General features: G+C 42.6%; 1 protein-coding gene across 1 annotated transcript; it reads right to left on the bottom strand.

The window, feature by feature from the left end:
• Positions 1-5,652: 5,652 nt before the first annotated feature.
• Positions 5,653-21,785, bottom strand: LOC144889170 (chloride intracellular channel protein 4-like). Its single transcript, XM_078769138.1, has 6 exons — positions 21,747-21,785; positions 21,576-21,582; positions 19,666-19,744; positions 19,414-19,539; positions 6,691-6,797; positions 5,653-5,840 (listed from the first exon to the last, which is right to left on the bottom strand). Exons 1-6 carry the CDS (start codon positions 21,783-21,785, stop codon positions 5,653-5,655), a joined length of 546 nt encoding a protein of 181 aa, XP_078625264.1.
• Between the last annotated feature and the right edge of the window lie 1,190 nt (positions 21,786-22,975).

Here is a 22,975-nt window from a genome sequence, read left to right as displayed (position 1 = left end):
AGTGGTTTTTCAACACTAACACAAGTGCGAAAAGTGGTTTTTCAACACTATCACAAGTGCAAAAAGTGGTTTTTCAACACTAACACAAGTGCGAAAAGTGGTTTTTCAACACTATCACAAGTGCAAAAAGTGTTTTTTCCACACTAATACAAGTGCAAATGTGGTTTCCTGCACCAACACAAGTGCGAAAAGTGGTTTTTCAACACTAACACAAGTGCGAAAAGTGGTTTTTCAACACTAACACAAGTGCGAAAAGTGGTTTTTCAACACTAACACAAGTGCGAAAAGTGATTTTTCCACACTAATACAACTGCAATAGTGGTTTCCTGCACTAACACAAGTGCGAAAAGTGGTTTTTCAACACTAACACAAGTGTGAAAAGTGGTTTTTCAACACTAACACAAGTGCGAAAAGTGTTTTTTCCACACTAATACAAGTGCAAAAGTGGCTCCTGCACCAACAGAAATGCGAAAAGTGGTTTTTCAACACTAACACAAGTGCGAAATGTGGTTTTTCAACACTAACACAAGTGCGAAAAGTGTTTTTTCCACACTAATACAAGTGCAAAAGTGGTTTCCTGCACCAACACAAGTGCGAAAAGTGGTTTTTCAACACTAACACAAGTGCGAAAAGTGGTTTTTCAACACTAACACAAGTGCGAAAAGTGTTTTTTCCACACTAATACAAGTGCAAAAGTGGTTTCCTGCACCAACACAAGTGCAAAAAGTGGTTTTTCAACACTAACACAAGTGCGAAAAGTGATTTTTCAACACTAACACAAGTGCGAAAAGTGTTTTTTCCACACTAATACAAGTGCAAAAGTGGTTTCCTGCACCAACACAAGTGCGAAAAGTGATTTTTCAACACTAACACAAGTGCAAAAAGTGGTTTTCAACACTAACACAAGTGCGAAAAGTGGTTTTTCAACACTAACACAAGTGCGAAAAGTGTTTTTTCCACACTAGTACAAGTGCAAAAGTGGTTTCCTGCACCAACACAAGTGCGAAAAGTGGTTTTTCAACACTAACACAAGTGCGAAAAGTGGTTTTTCATCACTAACACAAGTGCGAAAAGTGGTTTTTCAACAATAACACAAGTGCGAAAAGTGTTTTTTCCACACTAATACAAGTGCAAAAGTGGTTTCCTGCACCAACACAAGTGCGAAAAGTGTTTTTTCAACACTAACACAAGTGCGAAAAGTGGTTTTTCAACACTAACACAAGTGCCAAAAGTGGTTTTTCAACACTAACACAAGTGCGAAAAGTGGTTTTTCAACACTATCACAAGTGCAAAAAGTGGTTTTTCAACACTAACACAAGTGCGAAAAGTGGTTTTTCAACACTATCACAAGTGCAAAAAGTGGTTTTTCCACACTAATACAAGTGCAAATGTGGTTTCCTGCACCAACACAAGTGCGAAAAGTGGTTTTTCAACACTAACACAAGTGCGAAAAGTGGTTTTTCAACACTAACACAAGTGCGAAAAGTGGTTTTTCAACACTAACACAAGTGCGAAAAGTGATTTTTCCACACTAATACAATTGCAAAAGTGGTTTCCTGCACCAACACAAGTGCGAAAAGTGGTTTTTCAACACTAACACAAGTGCGAAAAGTGGTTTTTCAACACTAACACAAGTGCGAAAAGTGTTTTTTCCACACTAATACAAGTGCAAAAGTGGCTCCTGCACCAACAGAAATGCGAAAAGTGGTTTTTCAACACTAACACAAGTGCGAAATGTGGTTTTTCAACACTAACACAAGTGCGAAAAGTGTTTTTTCCACACTAATACAAGTGCAAAAGTGGTTTCCTGCACCAACACAAGTGCGAAAAGTGGTTTTTCAACACTAACACAAGTGCGAAAAGTGGTTTTTCAACACTAACACAAGTGCGAAAAGTGTTTTTTCCACACTAATACAAGTGCAAAAGTGGTTTCCTGCACCAACACAAGTGCAAAAAGTGGTTTTTCAACACTAACACAAGTGCGAAAAGTGATTTTTCAACACTAACACAAGTGCGAAAAGTGTTTTTTCCACACTAATACAAGTGCAAAAGTGGTTTCCTGCACCAACACAAGTGCGAAAAGTGATTTTTCAACACTAACACAAGTGCAAAAAGTGGTTTTCAACACTAACACAAGTGCGAAAAGTGGTTTTTCAACACTAACACAAGTGCGAAAAGTGTTTTTTCCACACTAGTACAAGTGCAAAAGTGGTTTCCTGCACCAACACAAGTGCGAAAAGTGGTTTTTCAACACTAACACAAGTGCGAAAAGTGGTTTTTCATCACTAACACAAGTGCGAAAAGTGGTTTTTCAACAATAACACAAGTGCGAAAAGTGTTTTTTCCACACTAATACAAGTGCAAAAGTGGTTTCCTGCACCAACACAAGTGCGAAAAGTGGTTTTTCAACACTAACACAAGTGCGAAAAGTGGTTTTTCAACACTAACACAAGTGCGAAAAGTGGTTTTTCAACACTAACACAAGTGCAAAAAGTGTTTTTTCCATACTAATACAAGTGCAAAAGTGGTTTCCTGCACCAACACAAGTGCGAAAAGTGGTTTTTCAACACGAACACAAGTGCAAAAAGTGTTTTTTCAACACTAACACAAGAGCGAAAAGTGATTTTTCAACACTAACACAAGTGCGAAAAGTGTTTTTTCCACAGTAATACAACTGCAAAAGTGGTTTCCTGCACTAACACAATTGCGAAAAGTGGTTTTTCAACACTAACACAAGTGCGAAAGTGGTTTTTCAACACCAACACAAGTGCGAAAAGTGGTTTTTCCACACTAACGCAAGTGCAAAAAGTGTTTTTTCCACACTAATACAAGTGCAAAAGTGGTTTCCTGCACCAACACAAGTGCGAAAAGTGGTTTTTCAACACTAACACAAGTGCGAAAGTGGTTTTTCAACACCAACACAAGTGCGAAAAGTGGTTTTTCAACACTATCACAAGTGCAAAAAGTGTTTTTTCCACACAATTCACAAGTTTTTTCACAAATTCCACAAGTTTTCACCTGTTTGTTTGTTTGTTACTTGCAAAATTGAAGATTTTTCAAGTATGTTGGTTGGTCTTGTGCGTTATTCTGTCTGTTTGTCTGTCTGTCAATTGCCTACAGGTCACAATTTTAAACCGATCTTCACGAAACTTCCCCAGATGGTAGAGTTGGTCATACGGAAGAAGCCTATTGATTTTGAGGTCAAAGGTCATCTTGAGGTCAAATTTCTAAAATTGTCATTTTTCATCCAATTGACCTGAAAATTAAACAGCAATTGCATAGTACCTCACTGAATTGGGAAACCAACTATTTTAAGGTCAAAGGTCAAATCAAAGTCAAACTTCTAAAATCAATTTTCATTTGAAAATCATCAATTTTTATCCTATCAAATTGAAAATTAAACAGAAATTACATAGTGCATCACTGAATTGCAAAAGCAACTATTTTAAGGTAAAAAGGTCAAAGGTCAACGCAAGGTCAAACTTCTAAAATCAATTTTCATTTGAAAATCATCAATTTTTATCCTATCAAATTGAAAATTAAACAGAAATTACATAGTGCATCACTGAATTGTAAAAGCAACTATTTTAAGGTAAAAAGGTCAAAGGTCAACGCAAGGTCAAACTTCTAAAATCAATTTTCATTTGAAAATCATCAATTTTTATTCTATTAACTTGAAATTAAACAGCAATTACATAGTTCGTAATTGAATTGGGAACCCAACTATTTTTGAGGTCAAAGGTCAAAGTACAACTCAAGGTCAAACTTCTAATATCAATTTTCATCTGAAAAATCATCAATTTTAATCTGATTGACCCGATCTATGATCAAGATGGTCAATTTTAATCTTAATGAAATGGACAATTTGATGTAACTATGGCAACTTTTTTTGGGGGGTGGAGGTGGATTTTGCAAGTAGTGCTCTGCATGGCATCTTCCTGTTTGTTTGTTTGTGAGCATGATATTTCTGGTTATCTCCCTTTGTAAATTGCTATTTAAACATGCGACTAGCTGTGCTCGTACAATGATGTTTTTTCAGCGTTTAAGGGTTACGCGTGTGTTAGCAAGACTTTCCCTAAACGCCTTTCATATATTTGGCCCTTAGTGTTTATCTAAAACCGAGTACAAAACGTCCCTCAGACCTTTCATTGTGTAATAGGTCATCTTGTTTGTCATTTAAATTTTGTTTATTATTTTCACGTCATTTTGTTTCTTTTTTTGAAAGAAGAACATCAAATATGACCAGACTTTCTTCTCGATATTCAATAGAAATCGTGAGCAAGCTTTAATACCACACCTTACTACTGGCATCAGAGATTAAGTTGGGATTCTGTACCAGCAATGTTATAACTGATTGTCATTTGTGTCATGCGTATTGATTATGCAAAATGTTAGATATTTCATGTCATGGCAAGAAGGAAATCACAAAACAATATTTATCCATGCCAAACAAACAACTTTCCATCTTTGACAACAAGCAGATATGAAAAGAATCCATCCTAAATTGATTTTCTCGACTATGTATACAAAAACTAGAGGTTCCAGGGAACCTGAACAAAACTGGTCTATGGTTAGAATATGCATAATAGAACCACAAACTATATAGTTTATATGTGCTAAAAATATATGACAAAAATTGATTTTTCAATATGGCCGTCCTGCCGCGCCCATTTTTGGGCGTGTAACGCCCAAATGCAATCCCAAATTAGTTTATGTCTTAAAGATGCTGCATAACAAGTTTCATCAAATTTCATCAATATTTGTGTCTTTCAGAGCGTAGACGTCAAATTGTTTACAGACGACAGACAGACAGACAGACAGACGGACGACGGACACTGGGTGTCGACAAAAACTCAGCTGGACATAGTCCAGTTGAGTTTTTTAAAAGTACAACTACAAAACCACACCACCACAACCACCACCCTGAAAAATTTGGTTGGTATGCGGCAAATGTCAATTATATTGTCTCACCGACAGCACAAATACGTTTAATTACAGCTAGAACAGCGCTCGGTAGAACACATAGCTCGGATCTGGATCTGGACCTGAACAAAAATCGAATCGGCTTGTTCTGGACACCTACCCAACTCATTGACCTAGTTTTGTCACAACTCGTCAATAACTTTATGGTATATCGTGCTATTTATCGTTTTACACTCAATGGTGTCGATTAATTTACAAAATTTAAAACATCTCTTATGCAGAGCAGGTTTGGATCTTCATGAAAATCAAATCGATTCCTCTCTGTCACACATCCTGTTCGTCCGAATCGTCCATAACTTTTTGAGATATTGTGCTACATATTATTATTGGCCCGAACTCAAAATGGTGAAGAATCACTTGTAAATTCTAGTATCCAGATCTGGATCTTCACCAAAATCTAATGAATTTGTCCTCACATACCAAACCTTTCGACCAAATTTCGTACGAATCCGTCCACAACTCTTTGAGATATCCTGCTCACAGACAGACAGGGGTGAAAACATAACCTCCGTCCATCCACTTTAGGTGGTGGAGGTAATAACAATATGGTCATAATGATACAATTTTATACTGAAATTCAATCAAAAATCAAGTTGATATTAAACCCTAAGATTTGAGTGAGTGAAATCCTCATTAATCTACTTCCTATACAAGTACATACACCACACTTCAAACAGGCAAACGTGTTCTCACCCTGATAACATTCAGTTTGGGTAGGAGAGTGCAGTCTGCCAGTGTGAGATGGTTTCCATCTAGAAACGAACGTTTTGATGGACCTTCACCAGGTTCTCCGGGCAGTGGACTCGTCAGGTACAAATCAAGGATCTCCAAGGTATGCATGAGTGCCCGCTGCTGTGCTATAGCCATAGAACCGGAAAGAAAACACAAAACCAAAATGGACAATGTGAAAATGAATGTTTGACTGAAATTATCATCTCTGAAAAAATTCTCTGAAAACAGATGTGTTTCTGGGTCACTGGTCATCATCAGTGTAGAGTTTATTTACCAGAAATTGAGCTACTAACCTGTCCCTCTTAAGATTATATCTATAGATGACACATTAAATGTTGAGAGCATTGACTCTGTGCCACACCAACACTTGACTCCAAACATCATGACCAGTGGGACATCTGCCACCCGTCCATCCTGTTTGCGCATCAATTATATAGTTAAGCGGCTTTCTGAATTTCAAGCGGGAAAGCAGATATTAAAGATAAAGTGCACTTTTGGCTTAGTTGCTGTCAGTTAAAGACACAGAGACATCCATTGCACATAATCTACATAAAAGTGGCTTTTGCTTGAATTATTCAATAAATAAATCAATTAATTGAAGAATGCGTGAGCAGTACTCGTACTCTTTAAAAACTGTGTGTACAATCCAAGTCCCACTCTCCCTCCCCCCAAACTCCTTTCTCCCGGCTGAGGTACGCACAACTCGCACAGTCCCAGGTCCACCACTCTCCCAGCCGAGGGAGCGAAGCTCGACTGGCCAATTTGTATTTACGGATATTTTCATTTATGGAGTTTTGTGATTTTTTCTCCTGGAATTGTGTTTTGGAGTTACATCAGTATGTGAAATTTATACTTTCTAGCCCATCTAGAAGGCACTAAACATTTATATCAGTGAGTGAGTGGTTATGTCATGGAGCTTTATCTATAAGATACACATCTATAAATGGATTGAGGTGTTTGCTGGAATGTTTGTACCAGCATTGCTCGCCAGGTTGGTGTTCCGAATGTATGCCGAAAATCTTGAGAAGATGTCACGACCTGCAGAGTTTGATCCTGGGTACTGCACCGCCAGCTTGGGATACCTTGAAGGAAAACAGGGTTGTGAAAGGCAGAGACATGTGCAGTTAATTTGAGTGTTTTTGAAAATGCTAAATAAAAACGAAAGGTAATTTTTTTTTATAGCAGGGCTGTTTGGGGGGGTGGGGGGGAGGAAATATAGATATGATAAATAAATAAACTAAAACAATTAAAATATAATAGATATTTAAAATAGGAGAGAACAGAAAGGAGAAATGTGAAGGGGAGAGAGAGAGAGAGAGAGAGAGAGAGAGAGAGAGAGAGAGAGAGAGAGAGAGAGAGAGAGAGAGAGAGGAGGAAAATGAGGAGGAAAGATATATATAAAATAAAAGTGGAAAAACAGAGTGGGGAAAAAGATTTTTCACGACAGCGGATCTAACTTTCCACCATCAACTTTTCCATCCTCACTAAAGAATCATGCACTTAAATCTATCTGGAAATGGGAGAATGCCATCAAACAGGGGACGAAGGCACTCCAGTGGTAGTGTGGCGACAATATTCAATATCTACCCGACATAATCAAGGATACCCATCACATCAACCTGGACTTATTCAATATCTTCCCAACATAATCAAGGATACCCATCACATCAACCTGGACTTATTCAATCTCTTCCCAACATAATAAAGGATACCGATCACATAAACCTGGACTTACTCAATCTCTTCCCCACATAATCAAGGATACCCATCACGTAAACCTGGACTTATTCAATATCTTCCCAACATAATCAAGGATACCCATCATGTAAACCTGGACTTATTCAATATCTTCCCAACATAATCAAGGATACCCATCACATCAACCTGGACTTATTCAATCTCTTCCCAACATAATAAAGGATACCCATCACATAAACCTGGACTTACTCAATCTCTTCCCCACATAATCAAGGATACCCATCACGTAAACCTGGACTTATTCAATATATACGCGACATAATCAAGGATACCCATCACATAAACCTGGACTTACTCAATCTCTTCCCCACATAATCAAGGATACCCATCACGTAAACCTGGACTTATTCAATATATACCCGACATAATCAAGGAAACCCATCACATAAACCTGGACTTACTCAATCTCTTCCCCACATAATCAAGGATACCCATCACGCACCCAGGATCTTATTCAATCTCTTCCCAACATCATCAAGGATACCCATCATGTAAACCTGGACTTATTCAATATCTACCCGACATAATCAAGGATACCCATCACGTAATCCTGGACTTATTCAATCTCTTCCCCACATAATCAAGGATACCCATCATGTAAACCTGGACTTATTCAAATCTACCCGACATAATCAAGGATACCCATCACGTAAACCTGGACTTATTCAATATCTACCCGACATAATCAAGGATACCCATCACATAAACCTGGACTTACTCAATCTCTTCCCCACATAATCAAGGATACCCATCACGCACCCAGGATCTTATTCAATCTCTTCCCAACATCATCAAGGATACCCATCACGCACCCAGGATCTTATTCAATCTCTTCCCAACATCATCAAGGATACTCATCACGCACCCAGGCTCTGATTCAATCCTCTACCCTACATAATGAAGGATACCCATCACGTAAACCTGGACTTATTCAATCTCTACCCTACATAATCAAGGATACCAATCACGCACCCAGGATCTTATTCAATCTCTACCCTACATAATCAAGGATACTCATCACGTACCCAGGATCTTATTCAATCTCTACCCTACATAATGAAGGATACCCATCACGTACCCAGGATCTTATTCAATCTCTACCCTACATAATCAAGGATACCCATCATGCACCCAGGATCTTATTCAATCGCTTCCCTACATCATGAAGGATACCCATCACGTCCCCAGGATCTTATTCAATCTTTACCCTACATAATCAAGGATACCCATCACGCACCCAGGATCTTATTCAATCTCTACCTTACATAATGAAGGATACACATCACGTACCCAGGATCTTATTCAATCTCTTCCCTACATAATCAAGGATACCCATCATGCACCCAGGATCTTATTCAATCTCTACCCTACATAATGAAGGATACCCATCATGTACCCAGGATCTTATTCAATCTCTACCCTACATAATGAAGGATACCCATCACGTACCCAGGATCTTATTCAATCTCTACCCTACATAATCAAGGATACCCATCATGCACCCAGGATCTTATTCAATCGCTTCCCTACATCATGAAGGATACCCATCACGTCCCCAGGATCTTATTCAATCTTTACCCTACATAATCAAGGATACCCATCACGCACCCAGGATCTTATTCAATCTCTACCCTACATAATGAAGGATACACATCACGTACCCAGGATCTTATTCAATCTCTTCCCTACATAATCAAGGATACCCATCATGCACCCAGGATCTTATTCAATCTCTACCCTACATAATGAAGGATACCCATCATGTACCCAGGATCTTATTCAATCTCTCCCCTACATAAAGAAGGATACCCATCACGTACCCAGGATCTTATTCAATCTCTGCCCTACATAATCAAGGATACCCATCACGCACCCAGGATCTAATTCAATCGCTTCCATACATCATGAAGGATACCCATCACGTACCCAGGATCTTATTCAATCTCTACCCTACATAATGAAGGACACCCATCACGTAAACCTGGACCTATACAATCCTTACCCTACATAATCAAGGATACCCATCACGCGCCCAGGATCTTATTCAATCTCTACCCAACATAATCAAGGATACTCATCATGCACCAAGGATCTTATTCAATCTCTACCCAACATAATCAAGGATACCCATCACGTAAACCTGGACTTATTCAATCCCTACCCTACATAATCAAGGATACCCATCACGCACCCAGGATCTTATTCAATCTCTACCCAACATATTCAAGGATACCCACCATGCACCCAGGATCTTATTCAATATGTAACCTCCATATTGCTTTCATTGCAAAAATAAATTTTGAGTGCTTTATCATTCAGAAACCGTTGTGGCCTGTTTCAAGTTCCATTGCATTGCTGCACGGACCGAACAGCAAGAAAAAGGCAAGCCACAAAGTATACCAAAACAACAACCACAAAGGTTTATCTCTCGAGTTCTTTAAAAGTGAAATTCAAGTGGGAAATTGGTGAATTAAATTCAAATATTTATCAAGCCACAGAGCTCACAAAATGTGTTCACAGCTAGAACCAACATGGCAGAGTTCCGAACATGAGGTTTGATTCGATGTTGGGCATTTTGGGTTTTTTTTAAAATCGGTATCTATATATAATGAAAGCAGATCGCACAAAAAGATGAAAAAAATGTTTATTAAATAAATTTAATTAAAGAATACCAAATGCGCCCAACCAGTTCCACCAGGCATGAAAAAAGGCCTGCAACAAAATGGCGGCTTAAGACTCCTGCGAGGTGACAGTAGACTGACCAAGATGGCGCACCGCAATCCTGGTAAGGATTTCTTTTGTATTTTGATGATGATCATCTCGCTGATTATCTTCAAAAGGTGTGTTTGAATTCACCCATACATCCGGTATTCATTCCAGCACTCCCGTGGAGGTCCGTTCATATGCTTGCAAAGCTTGGGGCCGCTAGGTTTCATGGTTTTGGAGTTATGGAGGAGACACACTGATACACATGCACACTTTATCTTTTATTATTATAGAGATGGTTGGGAGACAGTGGCCATAATTATATAATAATATGATCCCTGACAAAAGGAACTTCATTGCAGGAGAAGGCCATCAGCACTTGCACAAGGGTTGCCAACCGATGGCTGTTTGTCCATGCTATATCCTTTTTAAATGCTGAGCATCAAGCAAGTAAGCAACAAGTAGCATTTTCAAATCCATTGGTAAACTAGAACGCCACTCAGTAGAGCGCATATTCCCGCCGTGGGTTTCGTTGGAATAATACTGTTGTGGTTTTTAGAACCCTCCACTTTGTAAATATTGTAATATCCCTTATAAATAATCCCCTGTAAATATTCCCATTTTTGTGTAAAGGTCAGAGGTCGCACCCTAGCTCGGTCATATTGCAACACGTAGGACACCATAGGCTTCTTCTTTAGTTATCTCATTAGTGTGTGTTCTAGTTAAGGATCTGTTCCCAATAGTTGAATCTGCGTTGCATTAATCAAATAAGATAGGCCCATTTCGCTCATTATGCACTCTCTCTCTCTCTCCAAATTATCATGTGGCTGGGTTAGCAGCATTCGCTGCATTGAGCCGTCATCGCTGCCTCAGCGCTGGCTCCAAACGCCATTGAACACGAGGTCAGGCTTGGAGAAGAAAGGGGCGGAGCGGCAAGAACGAGGTGTGGCCACGTCAACTCACCACCAGGGCGTGGCAGGTAAGCCCCCACCAGCCAACCAGGGCTGAGGTGAGCTCGTTAGTGGGCGTAGCCCTATGAAGGTGGCTTGATTTCAACATGCGATCATATAAGCACGAGCGCCAAGCCCTTTGACGGACTGCGCGAGGGGAGGTCATTGTGAACGAACTGCGCGGGGAGCGCTCAATTGATTGTCACTGCATTGAGCGATCTGCGCGAGGGTACCCTCTGAGATGAACGTTGGGCGAGAGAGAGTTGGCCCGAAGATTATGTACGCAGCATCCCAGTCCCTCGCATAATTATAAGGTCCGGTCGTGCGCCAACGACACGCGAAGCTGCCTGCCATTCTTTGCGGCGGATCCGGAGCCTGGACCGGACCCCATCACCTGGACCTTTCATCCCTGCTATTCCCCATTCGTGTAAGTGTGTTTGTACTGTCCTGGGCATGTGATAAAATAAGAGTGTTTAAGGATTGCCCTGTGTATCTGCTTCTTCCTCTTCCTGTACAGTCTTACCTTTCGTTTCTTCCTTGGTTTTGGTTTTGTACATAATTAATAAACCTGTGTTCTTCCTTCTTATTCTTTTGGGTTTCCTCTCATCCGGTCGCTTTAGTGATTTCTCCATTGATATACGTGGCACGATTTGGCCAACGCTCAGGAACGGGTTTGTTTTATTGCTAACGGCTCGAGCCTCGGATTGCTAAACCGCTCGGCAATCTTCCATCTTGTCCGTGGCTCGAGCAGAAGTATCGCCCTGCTTTGCAGAGAGTTTGGCAAAGGTATCTGGGAACCCGTTGACCAGTCACCCTGGTCAACCTCAACCCCGCAAAGGAGCGCGATATCTTCTAGGACTCGGATGGCCAGCTTAAAAGACGAGGGGATTAAACATCCCTCGGTAAGGGGAGCGCCGTAATCCGAGATCCGCAACAATTGGTGTCGGGGAGTGGGATTGGACCCGAACTACAGTTTTTAATTCATCTAAAAAATTTGGTCGAAAAAATTAGGAGAGGCCAAAATTATTTTTAAAACCCAAATTAAGGTCGTGCCATGGATAATCAAGGCGATTGGATGCCGGTAGGGGAGAATGAGGAGGTAGAATCGACCCAGGACCCCAGGGAAGAGGTGGGAGTAATGCAGGAGGAAAGCAAAGAAGGTGCGGTAGCGGGGGTTGCAGGTGCACAAGATGGCGGCGCCTCACACGTGGCAACAAGGGCCGCGCCCGCTGCACAAATCGGGGGGATGAATGTGCAGGACCTCATGGCGCAGATTCATGCAGCCATACAAATGGGGAATATGGGATTGAGAAATGAATTGAGGAATGATATGGCAGACCAAATTGGCAGACTAAAAAATGATTTGGGAAGCAAATTGGGGGGATTAGGAAGCAAATTGGGGGGATTAGGAAGCAGATTGGGGGGATTAGGAAACTAAATTGAGGGGTTTGGAAACAGAATGAGTGACCGCATACAAAAATGTGGGGAGAACCGAGACCACATGGCAGGCGGGAGAGGCGCATCGGTACGCAGCGAGGTAACGCGACTCGAGGAGCGCGGGGTTGAGCGAGGCAGAGCAGAGCGCAGTTAAAATGACCGGGATAGAGATCGCGACCTGGGGTATGGGGAAGCCGGCGACCGCCGAAGTAGAAAAAATTGTAAGCGCGCCAGCGGTCGTCGGGCTTCACAAGGAAAAATAATTAATTCAAATTGGAAAAGAAATAGTGGAAATTGGGTTAGAAAAGACGCCGGACGTAGAAAAGCACTCGCGACAGGGAGAAATGGAATGTGCCCAAGGTCCATGTTCGCATCATGATGCCGTGCTTATTAACCCCAATGAAAGTTTGCAGGTGGTGGAGGAACAAAGAAGAGGAAGCGCCCAGGTGAGTCGCGTTGTGTTTGGTGCAAAAAGAATTTTCGCGTGCTTGGGGTGCAGGCGTAACCCGGGAGCTCGTAAAAGGTCCGTGGTGCGCGTTATGAATGGCAATGGCGCGCGTGTGCGAACGGCGCCGAAGCGCAAGTGTGATACCGAGTGCGAGGGAGAATGCACGGCAGAGTGTGATAGTGGGAGTGATTGTGATACAGAGGGTGAGTTGGTTGTGGCGGGTGTGCGAGAACGCACACCTGAGTTGGTTGTGGCGCATGTGCGGGAGGGCACATCAGAGCGCGTGAGTGGGTATGTGCAAGAGTAAGAGTGCACACCGTGAGTGTGGTAAGAGTGCACACCCACGAGTGAGTGGTAAGAGTGCACACCCACGAGTGAGTGGTAAGAGTGCACACCCACGAGTGTTACGGAGGACGTAACGGAGGAGAGGTGTGGAATGGAGTCTGTGAGCGGAATGAGTGTGCCTGGGTGGTGTGCACGGAGAGAGAGGGCGGTGACGAAATGTACGGAGTGTATGGAGACACCTGGATGTGTGAGTGTAAAAGGGGTCGCGTATGCATGTGAGCATGCAAGTCAAGCATCGACGTTGACCGGGACAGCGTTTAGGCCGACGTATAGCCGACGCGAGCCCTCGGTGCGCGGTGTTCGTTGTGTACTGGGGGAACCGGCGAGGGTCGTAATCACGGCGGTTTCAAAAGAACCGCCGTGCGCGATCCGCGCCGGGCCCCGCCCTGCACGGTCGGTTCCGCGCTTTGCCAGGCAAAGCGGGCGGCCCAATTTGAGGGGAGGTAGGAGGGGCCGGCGCGGCGCCCCCTTGTGGTGGTGGCGCTCCACCCGGGGAAGGCTGGGCCATCGCGCGTGGCAGCACAAAGCCTTGCACCGGGATGGTGCCTTGAGCCTTGGCCCGACGAAACCTCCTCCCCTGAATCGAATGCCGGACGGACTCAACCTACAGTAGACCCAAACCACCCGCATGCATTGCTCAGCTTTGCGAAGCCGAGCTGTAAAGAATGCATGGACATACCGAGGAGGCTCAGATATAGCGGACTGTGATGATGATGGTGTTATTGTTTGGAATTGATAGGGAATTGGCTTGAAATTACTAGTGATTCGAAATTCGGAATAGTGATGGTTGGAAATTGATACCCAGTGTCGGGGGGTGATATCCCTACCATCCCTCACACGCCTGGGGCAAAGGAGCTATAGTTTTATGGGGATTGGCTGTGTAAACTAGCCCGGGAGGGTTAGGTTAATGATTCGGGAAATAGCTGACAATAGGTAACTGTAGCTTTAAGTAGCGACATTTATACCTGTAGTGGGGATGCAGAATAGCTTAGTTTGGATGATAACGATGAGGGAGTGATTAGTATAAGGGAAGATGGGGAGCACGAGTTTCAGAAGGGAGTAGTCAGCTTAGATGATGCTGTGTGTTTGTGGTGAGGGTGATGAAGTGAGGCAATGCTCGTGAGAGATGTGTGTCATTGCTTGGATTGAGTGAATGTGCCTGGAGGAAAGGAGGGTGCAAGTGCCACCAGGTGTGTGGGCACAAGGTGTGCAAGTGAAAGTACAGGTGTATGGAGAATGGTTGTATGGAATAGATGGTATGGAATAAATGGAGTATGGAATCGATGGTGTGGAGTGAGTAGTGTGGAATATGTGGAGTGGAGTGCATGGTGTGGAAGAGTGGATGTGGGAAGATGGACCCCTTCACGAATACCCGGGGAGGGTAGTTTAAAAGTAGGTAGAGAGAGTAGGTAAATTGTGGTTGGATATTGACATCTGTGGTGCGAGAGAAGCAGAGTACTGCTTTGAGGGGTGCATTAGTGGAGTAAATTGGCTGGGCATGTGGCCTGTTAGTACGTATGGTTAAATGGGCACTCCACCACTGTTAGTCTGTCGGCCAGGTGAGGCTGCAGGTAGGCTCTGGGAGCCAGTAGAGTTCAATGGGGCCTGAGGATCCGGAGGACGGACCCGGGTAGCCCGACGCCAGAGAGGGCGGTAGTGGGGTGAGAGTGCCAGAGGGCCTTCCCCATGTAGGTTAGGGTAAGGAGCAGGTAAGCTCGGGAGACAACTACAGTGGCGGAGGTGTGCAGGTGAGCAGACCTGCTGGGAGCGCCACACGACCCAGCCCTGAAATTGTGTGAGGGCACAGGGAGTAGGATCGGGGGAGTGAGACCCCAAATTGGTGAGCACCACAGTTTGGTCAATGGGAGTTCGGTTCTTAGAACCACATCGTGTAAAATGGCCAATGGTTTTGCAGGGAACGTACCCGGCTAGAGTAAAAGTTTTAAAGTCATTTAGAAGGTAGTTAGGATTGGAAGTCTATTGGCACCATCTGCATCCACTCACCAGGGTGACAGGACTCCCCACCACCGGTTTGTGCAAATGTCTGGTATGTAAGACGCATCATGACGTGGGTGTGACATTGCTCATTGTTCCATCTCTTCCTCCTTATGAGAGATTGATGGTAAATTTGGAATAGAGGGATTAATGAGAAATTGGGATTGATGACGAATTTGGTATAGAGGGGAGATATGGGGAAGACAAGACGTAGCGACGAATTTGTAAATTGTGTAAATACGGGGTAAGGGCAAGGGTAGATTAGGTGACAGGGGGGGAACGTATGGTAGGGACGAGCTTTCTCGGCTCGCTCTCCTGCGCACCTCACCTCTGCATTACCTTGTGTTGATGTGTGCTCTTGCGCCCTTGCACCCCGCTAACCCTGCTCTGTCGTCTTTCCTCACTCATGGACCGTGGTCTTTGTGTGCAGAGGGGAAAGTGTGCAGGTGTCGCAGTTGTGTGCCCGCGCCCTCACTGCTGCCTGCCTGGACCGGTACCACACGTATGGACCGCACGTTGTTGTGGCCAAGCACCACCATATGGACCACAGGTCTGTGGCCAAGTACCACATTCATGGACCCCACATTTTGGGGCCTGGCACCTCTGCTGGGGACAGGCTATTGTGGCCAGGGAGAGCTTGCTTGCGGACCACGGTAAAGGTGGCACCTAAGCCATGCAGGTGGACCACCTTAGTTGGCCCCTGCTGGCCATAATTAAAGAAATGGACATGTTTTGTGCCTTCTTTTTAGTACCAACTAGGCAGCAAGCAAGAAGTCGTCCAGGAACATCGGCCCAGCAGCCAAAAACATCGGCCCAGCAGAGAAGATGTCGCACGTCATCTGCTGATTATTATTTGAACTGTGATGACTGTGCACCGGATGGTGCTTTTTGGCATTTTGGTGCTTTGGTGTTTTTGGTGCTTATTGGTGCTGGTGGTATCGGTGCAGTGCAGTGTATGCCTTTCCTCTTCTCAAAAGATCTTCTTTTTGTTTCCAAAAACACAGGTCCTGGGTTCGCGTGTAAATACCAACTAGTGTCTTTGTAAATAATGCTCCCCACCGTCAATGTGTAGTTTGAAAATTAATTCCGTGATTCTGTTATTCTGTGGGCATGAGTCTGATAGACAGAATGCAATGCAGCAGGCGGGACATACTTAGTTGTTTTTAAAAATGTCGCACTCAGGGTGAAGTTAATAGTAGAGGGTTACCACACCTGAGTGTCACACTAAGTTAAAGTTCTGTCGGGCCGGGACGGCCCTGGAGGTAATGAGGGTGCAGTGTTGTGGTTTTTAGAACCCTCCACTTTGTAAATATTGTAATATCCCTTATAAATAATCCCCTGTAAATATTCCCATTTTTGTGTAAAGGTCAAAGGTCGCACCCTAGTTAGGTCATATTGCAACACGAAGGACACCATAGGCTTCTTCTTTAGTTATCTCATTAGTATGTGTTCTAGTTAAGGATCTGTTCCCAATAGTTGAATCTGCATTGCATTAATCAAATAAGATAGGCCCCATTTCGCTCATTATGCACTCTCTCTCTCTCTCTCTCCAAATTATCACGTGGCTGGGTTAGCAGCGTTCGCTGCATTGAGCCGTCATCGCTGCCTTAGCGCTGGCTCCAAACGCCATTGAACATGAGGTCAGGCTTGGAGAAGAAGGGGGCGGAGCGGCAAGAACGAGGTGTGGCCACGTCAACTCACCACCAGGGTGTGGCCGGTAAGCCCCCACCAGCCAACCAGGGCTGAGGTGAGCTCGTTAGTGGGCGTAGCCCTATGAGGGCAGCTTGATTTCAACGCACGATCATATAAGTGCGAGCGCCAAGCCCTTTGATGGACTGCGCGAGGGGAGGTAATTGTGAACTAACATCGTGGGGAGCACTCGATTGATTGTCACTGCATTGAGCGATCTGCGCGAGGGTACCCTCTGAGATGAACGTTGGGCGAGAGAGAGTTGGCACGAAGATTATGTACGTGGCGTCCCAGTCCCTCGCATAATTATAAGGTCCAGTCGCGCACCAACGACACGCGAAGCTGCCTGCCATTCTTTGCAGCGGATCCGAAGCCTGGACCGGACCCCATCGCCTGGAACTTTCATCCCTGCTATTCCCCATTCGTGTAAGTGTGTTTGTACTGTACTGGGCGTGTGATAAAATAAGAGTGTTTAAGGATTGCCCTGTGTATCTGCTTCTTCCTCTTCCTGTACAGTCTTACCTTTTGTTTCTTCCTTGGTTTTGTACATAATTCATAAACCTGTGTTCTTCCTTCTTATTCTTTTGGGTTTCCTCTCATCCAGTCGCTTTAGTGATTTCTCCATTGATATACATGGCACGATTTGGCCAACGCTCAGGATCGGGTTAATTTTATTGCTAACGGCTCGAGCTTCGGATTGCTAAACCACTCGGCAATCTTCCATCTTGTCCGTGGCTCGAGCAGAAGTATCGCCCTGCTTTGCGAAGAGGTTGGCAAAGGTATCTGGGAACCCGTTGACCAGTCACCCTGATCAACCTCAACCCCGCAAAGGAGCGCGATATCTTCTAGGACTCGGACGGCCAGCTTAATAGACGAGGGGATTAAACCCCCCTCGGTAAGGGGAGCCCCGTAATCCGAGATCCGCAACAATACGTTTTGTCTAACATCCCCTCTCCCCAAAACAATAAATGAAAAAGAAAGTAAGCCCTAATGGTCAGAGAATTTGTTTTGATATATCTCGGGATTAGAGGAGAAAAACATCATTTAAGAATAAGAATAAAAGCTTTAATGCAGTAAAACAGAAAAAAATCTTTCCCAAAAAAATTCCTGGATCCGGAATAATATCCTGAGCTTCACCAAAAACTAATCAATTCTTCCTTATCCCAAGGGCAATCATCCCACCAACTTTCATCCAAATCCGTTCAGAACTTTTCCAGATATCTTGTTCACAAACACACAAACACACACACACACGGACGGACAGGATCGAATGCGTTACTCCCTGGCAGGAGTAATAAACCCGAAAACCGCAGAGCCAGAACCAGAATGATTTCTTTGGCCTGGGAAGGCCATGCGAGGTTCCTTCTTCTTCAGCCTCTAACAACCCTGGGTGAATATGCGATCTTTTAAAAAAGAGTTGGAATTTTGCCAAATCTGTTTTATTCGTTTGTTAATATACCTCAGCCATTGACAAATCTGGAACTAAGTCTTTATAAGTTCATCAAATACTGACACCGTGAATGAAATTCGCTGAGATAAATGTTGATATCTCTTCTGAGGTTAAAAAAAACAGTTTTAAAGCATTATACGTATCAAACGATACATTTTATGAAACGGGGAAACCTAATACACACTTTGGTGGTTTTAAAATGACAGAATATGTCTTTATTAGAAAAGAAAAAAAAAGAACCTTGAAGACGACGCTGCTAACAAAATACACCGCTCTAATGCGTAACCACGAGTTTAAACGACATTTACAACAAATATGAAAACTATTTTCATATCACAATGTTAAATATAGAATATATAGAAGATAATGTTAAAAAAAAATGAGCCCTGTCTTCCAATGGTAAACAATCCTTCAAAAAATTCCTGGATCCGGAATAATATCCTGAGCTTCACCAAAAACTAATCAATTCTTTCTTATCCCAAGGGCAATCATCCCACCAACTTTCATCCAAATCAGTTCAGAACCTTTGCAGATATCTTGTTCACAAACACACGAACACACACACGCACACACACACACGGACACGGACACTGACACGATCGAATGCATTACTCCCTGGCGGGAGTAATAATAACATTGATATTACAATGAATAAATTCATGTTACATGTTGTGTAGTCTTTGTATCTCGACTTTGAAGTGTTATCATAACTAGGATGCTAAAGTTACGTATTGCTCAAATTACTTCATACGATGCCAGGCATGTATGACTGACTGCTGTCATATATTCTCGACATAACTGCTTCCATTGCATTGTTTATGAAAGTTGTTGCATTCTCCATAAGGGAATACACCATGGTAGCCAAACATTCAAGCAGGTATGTTACAGAGAGAGAGAGACAGAGACAGAGACAAACAAACCTTGGAGGGCAAAGGATATCTTCAAGGAACTCTTCAATCTTGAGTGTGTCTGTTTTGACTCCACCATTGAAGGTCAGGAAAGGTGGCTGGGTACCAGGTGCTAAGTTGGCAAGATTAGCAGATTTTCTGGAAGAGTAATTAAAAAAACAGTTTTGAAATCTCTAGAGCAATTATTTATTTATTTTTTTGCTTTGTCCCCACACACATCCCTTCTTCCCTTGATGACAAATTTCAATGGGTAAAGCTCAAAACTGAATTGGTCGTTCAATAACAAAGTGGAACATTAAAGTTGAGATGTGCTCGTCATGTTCAGAAAATACACACATCCATGCTGTGAGACACACCATGCAGAAAAACACCTCACCACCACATAATTAAAAAACACCTCACCACCACGTAATTATAAATACCTCACCACCACGTAATTAAAAACACCTCACCACCACATAATTAAAAACACCTCACCACCACATAATTAAAAAACACCTCATCACCACGTAATTATAAATACCTCACCACCACGTAATTCAAAACACCTCACCACCACATAATTAAAAACACCTCACCATCACGTAATTAAAAACACCTCACCACCACATAATTATAAACACCTCACCACCACGTAATTCAAAACACCTCACCACCACGTAATTATAAATACCTCACCACCACATAATTAAAAACACCTCACCACCACGTAATTAAAAACACCTCACCACCACATAATTATAAACACCTCACCACCACGTAATTAAAAACACCTCACCACCACATAATTAAAAACACCTCACCACCACATAATTATAAACACCTCACCACCACATAATTATAAACACCTCACCACCACATAATTCAAAACACCTCACCACCACGTAATTATAAATACCTCACCACCACGTAATTCAAAACACCTCACCACCATGTGATTTAAAAACACCTCACCACCATGTGATTTAAAAACACCTCACCACCACGTGATTATAAACTCCTCACCACCACGTAATTATAAATACCTCACCACCACATAATTAAAAACACCTCACAACCATGTAATTATAAATACTTCACCACCACGTAATTCAAAACACCTCACCACCACATAATTAAAAACACTTCACCACCACATAATTAAAAACACCTCACCACCACATAATTAAAAACACCTCACCACCACATAATTAAAAACACCTCACCACCACATAATTAAAAACACCTCACCACCACATAATTATAAACACCTCACCACCACATAATTATAAACACCTCACCACCACATAATTCAAAACACCTCACCACCACGTAATTATAAATACCTCACCACCACGTAATTCAAAACACCTCACCACCATGTGATTTAAAAACACCTCACCACCACGTGATTATAAACACCTCACCACCACATAATTCAAAACAACTCACCACCTCGTAATTATAAATACCTCACCACCACGTAATTCAAAACACCTCACCACCATGTGATTTAAAAACACCTCACCACCATGTGATTTAATAACACCTCACCACCACGTCATTTAAAAACACCTCACCACCACACAATTCAAAATACCTCACCACCACATGATTCAAAACCACCACAACGTTATTAAAAACACTTCACAACCATGGAAACAAAAGTTTTAGGGAGTCGTTAAGTGAGAACACAGACACTGCCCAGATGTGTAGATATATAGACAAATGACTGTACCCGAGTTGCCGTTTTGTCATGGTTTAAACCAATCATAATTCAAACAATAATTCAAAATATTCAATATTCAAATGTATTTGTAATATACGTGATATCACATTTTATAAACAATTGAAGTTGAAAACTTAAGTTGAAAAAAAAGATTTTCCCCCAAAAAATAAAATAATAATTATAAAAAATAAAGCCAATCGGTCCTCGGCTTCCTTCTCAGCCTTCCTTCCACCAATCAGAGGGAAGCTTCTTGCCCCACCCTCTACCAATCGGCGGGCTTCATCCTGCCTCGTCTCCCTATTAGTGGTGTCTCGTCCAATAGCTGCCCTCTGGGCATGTCTATTGCCTGCTTGCTCAATGTTTTATCGCCATGTTGGCGCAATGCGTGGGCGCTTCCTGCCTGCACTTCCGGTGAGTTTTATTGTGGGGGGAATTGTATTAGTGTGTGTGCTGCTATTGGGCATACCTAGTGTCTGTTGGTGTAGTGCCATAAGGGACAATGGATAAATCACAAGGTCTCACACACAGGGGAATTAGCATAATCCCTACTCGAGTGAACACGAGGCCATCCTTGTATGACCACAAATGTACGAGCTTAATCCGACATCCGGGCTAGACAAGTCCTCTACTTATGTACATCAAAATGCTTGATCTTCTTCACAACAATCGGGAGCATGATATCGACACAGATCTACCTGATCTATATATTACTCTACCCCAAAATTCACAACAGTATTGTATTTTTAAAAGTCCATTCTCCTGCAGAAGAAAACACTTATGCCAAAACAAAAATACTGACAATAAACATAATAATACAGGATGAATTACATATAATGACCACTCAACTGCCACACGCCACAGTGTGCAACAAAATTATGATGTCACTTAAAAATACACTCTTATGGTTTAGTTTTGGAAGAATAAAGTGCACTGTGCAGAATTATAGCTTATAAACAGGGAGGAACAACTGACAATAATCGCAAAGGTCTAACTAGAGTGGCCTCAAAATGAATATCGCTGGTTAGATTTCTACCTCCAGGGTGATGTCGTGGAAGTGGTTTGGGACTCAAGACCAATGACCGGAAAACAGGTTTACAAAGATCCAGACTTTATTAACTAGTTGTTCACTTCATTCAAATACTAATAACTACCGTTAACTCAATGGACCAGATAGCTCTATCCGCATAGTCCCTCTTTCTCAGCCGATGTTTCTCCGTAGCGCCGTACTCGTTGGTATTCGTTCGTTCGTCGGGCAGGGCTTCTGAGGACAAGTGCTCCTGAATCAAAGTCTGTTCTGGTTTATATCGGCACACTTGAGTTAATCCCTTCTCCGCTGAAAGGTTGCTCCGTCATCCCGCTCGCCTTACTGGCACCAACTCGCTCCCCTCCTGCTGTGAGTTATATTTGCCTTACAATAGGAGAGTGCTCTAGCCTGGGGCTGTGACCAGGTGAACAAGTCATTACTACTTTCGTGCACATTCCTGACATTCATTTCAAGTCGTTGGTTCTTCCTCGTTACCAGTTCCAATCAATGAGTTACCAGTTCTAATCAATGAGTTACATTTCCACAATTCCCTCATCTTTTTGTTTTTGTTTATATTAACCATTAATCTAAACATCAATATAAGTAAACAATCAATCACTCCATGTAAACATCAATACAAGTATAAGTAAATAATCAATCACTACAAGTAAATATCAATACAAGTATTCAAACCATAACTTTGGTAATCCACTTCCCTTAGGCATACACCGTCCTCCTGCAAGAATCACAAAACATTTCGTTGGTCATTGACTCCTTCCATATTGTTCGATCTATTGCATTTGCATCACAAATATCTTTTCAAAACAACACTTCACCATCAC

The sequence above is a fragment of the Myxine glutinosa genome, unplaced genomic scaffold (assembly GCF_964187855.1).
Source record: "Myxine glutinosa unplaced genomic scaffold, kmMyxGlut1.1 SCAFFOLD_1401, whole genome shotgun sequence".
Taxonomy (NCBI): Eukaryota; Metazoa; Chordata; class Myxini; order Myxiniformes; family Myxinidae; genus Myxine; species Myxine glutinosa.
The sequence above is the reverse complement of the archived record's forward strand: the minus strand, read 5'-3'. Positions and strand labels throughout refer to the sequence as shown.

Excerpts from the sequence above, each read along its gene's own strand:
- LOC144889170 (XM_078769138.1), bottom strand. The coding sequence starts at position 21,785 with ATGCTCCCGATTGTTGTGAAGAAGATCAAGCATTTTGAT. Across the intron at positions 19,540-19,665 it reads GTTATTGAACGACCAATTCA|AAAATCTGCTAATCTTGCCA; the intron begins GTTTTGAGCTTT and ends TTACTCTTCCAG. Across the intron at positions 6,798-19,413 it reads GATATCCTTTGCCCTCCAAG|GTATCCCAAGCTGGCGGTGC; the intron begins GTTTGTTTGTCT and ends TTTTCCTTCAAG.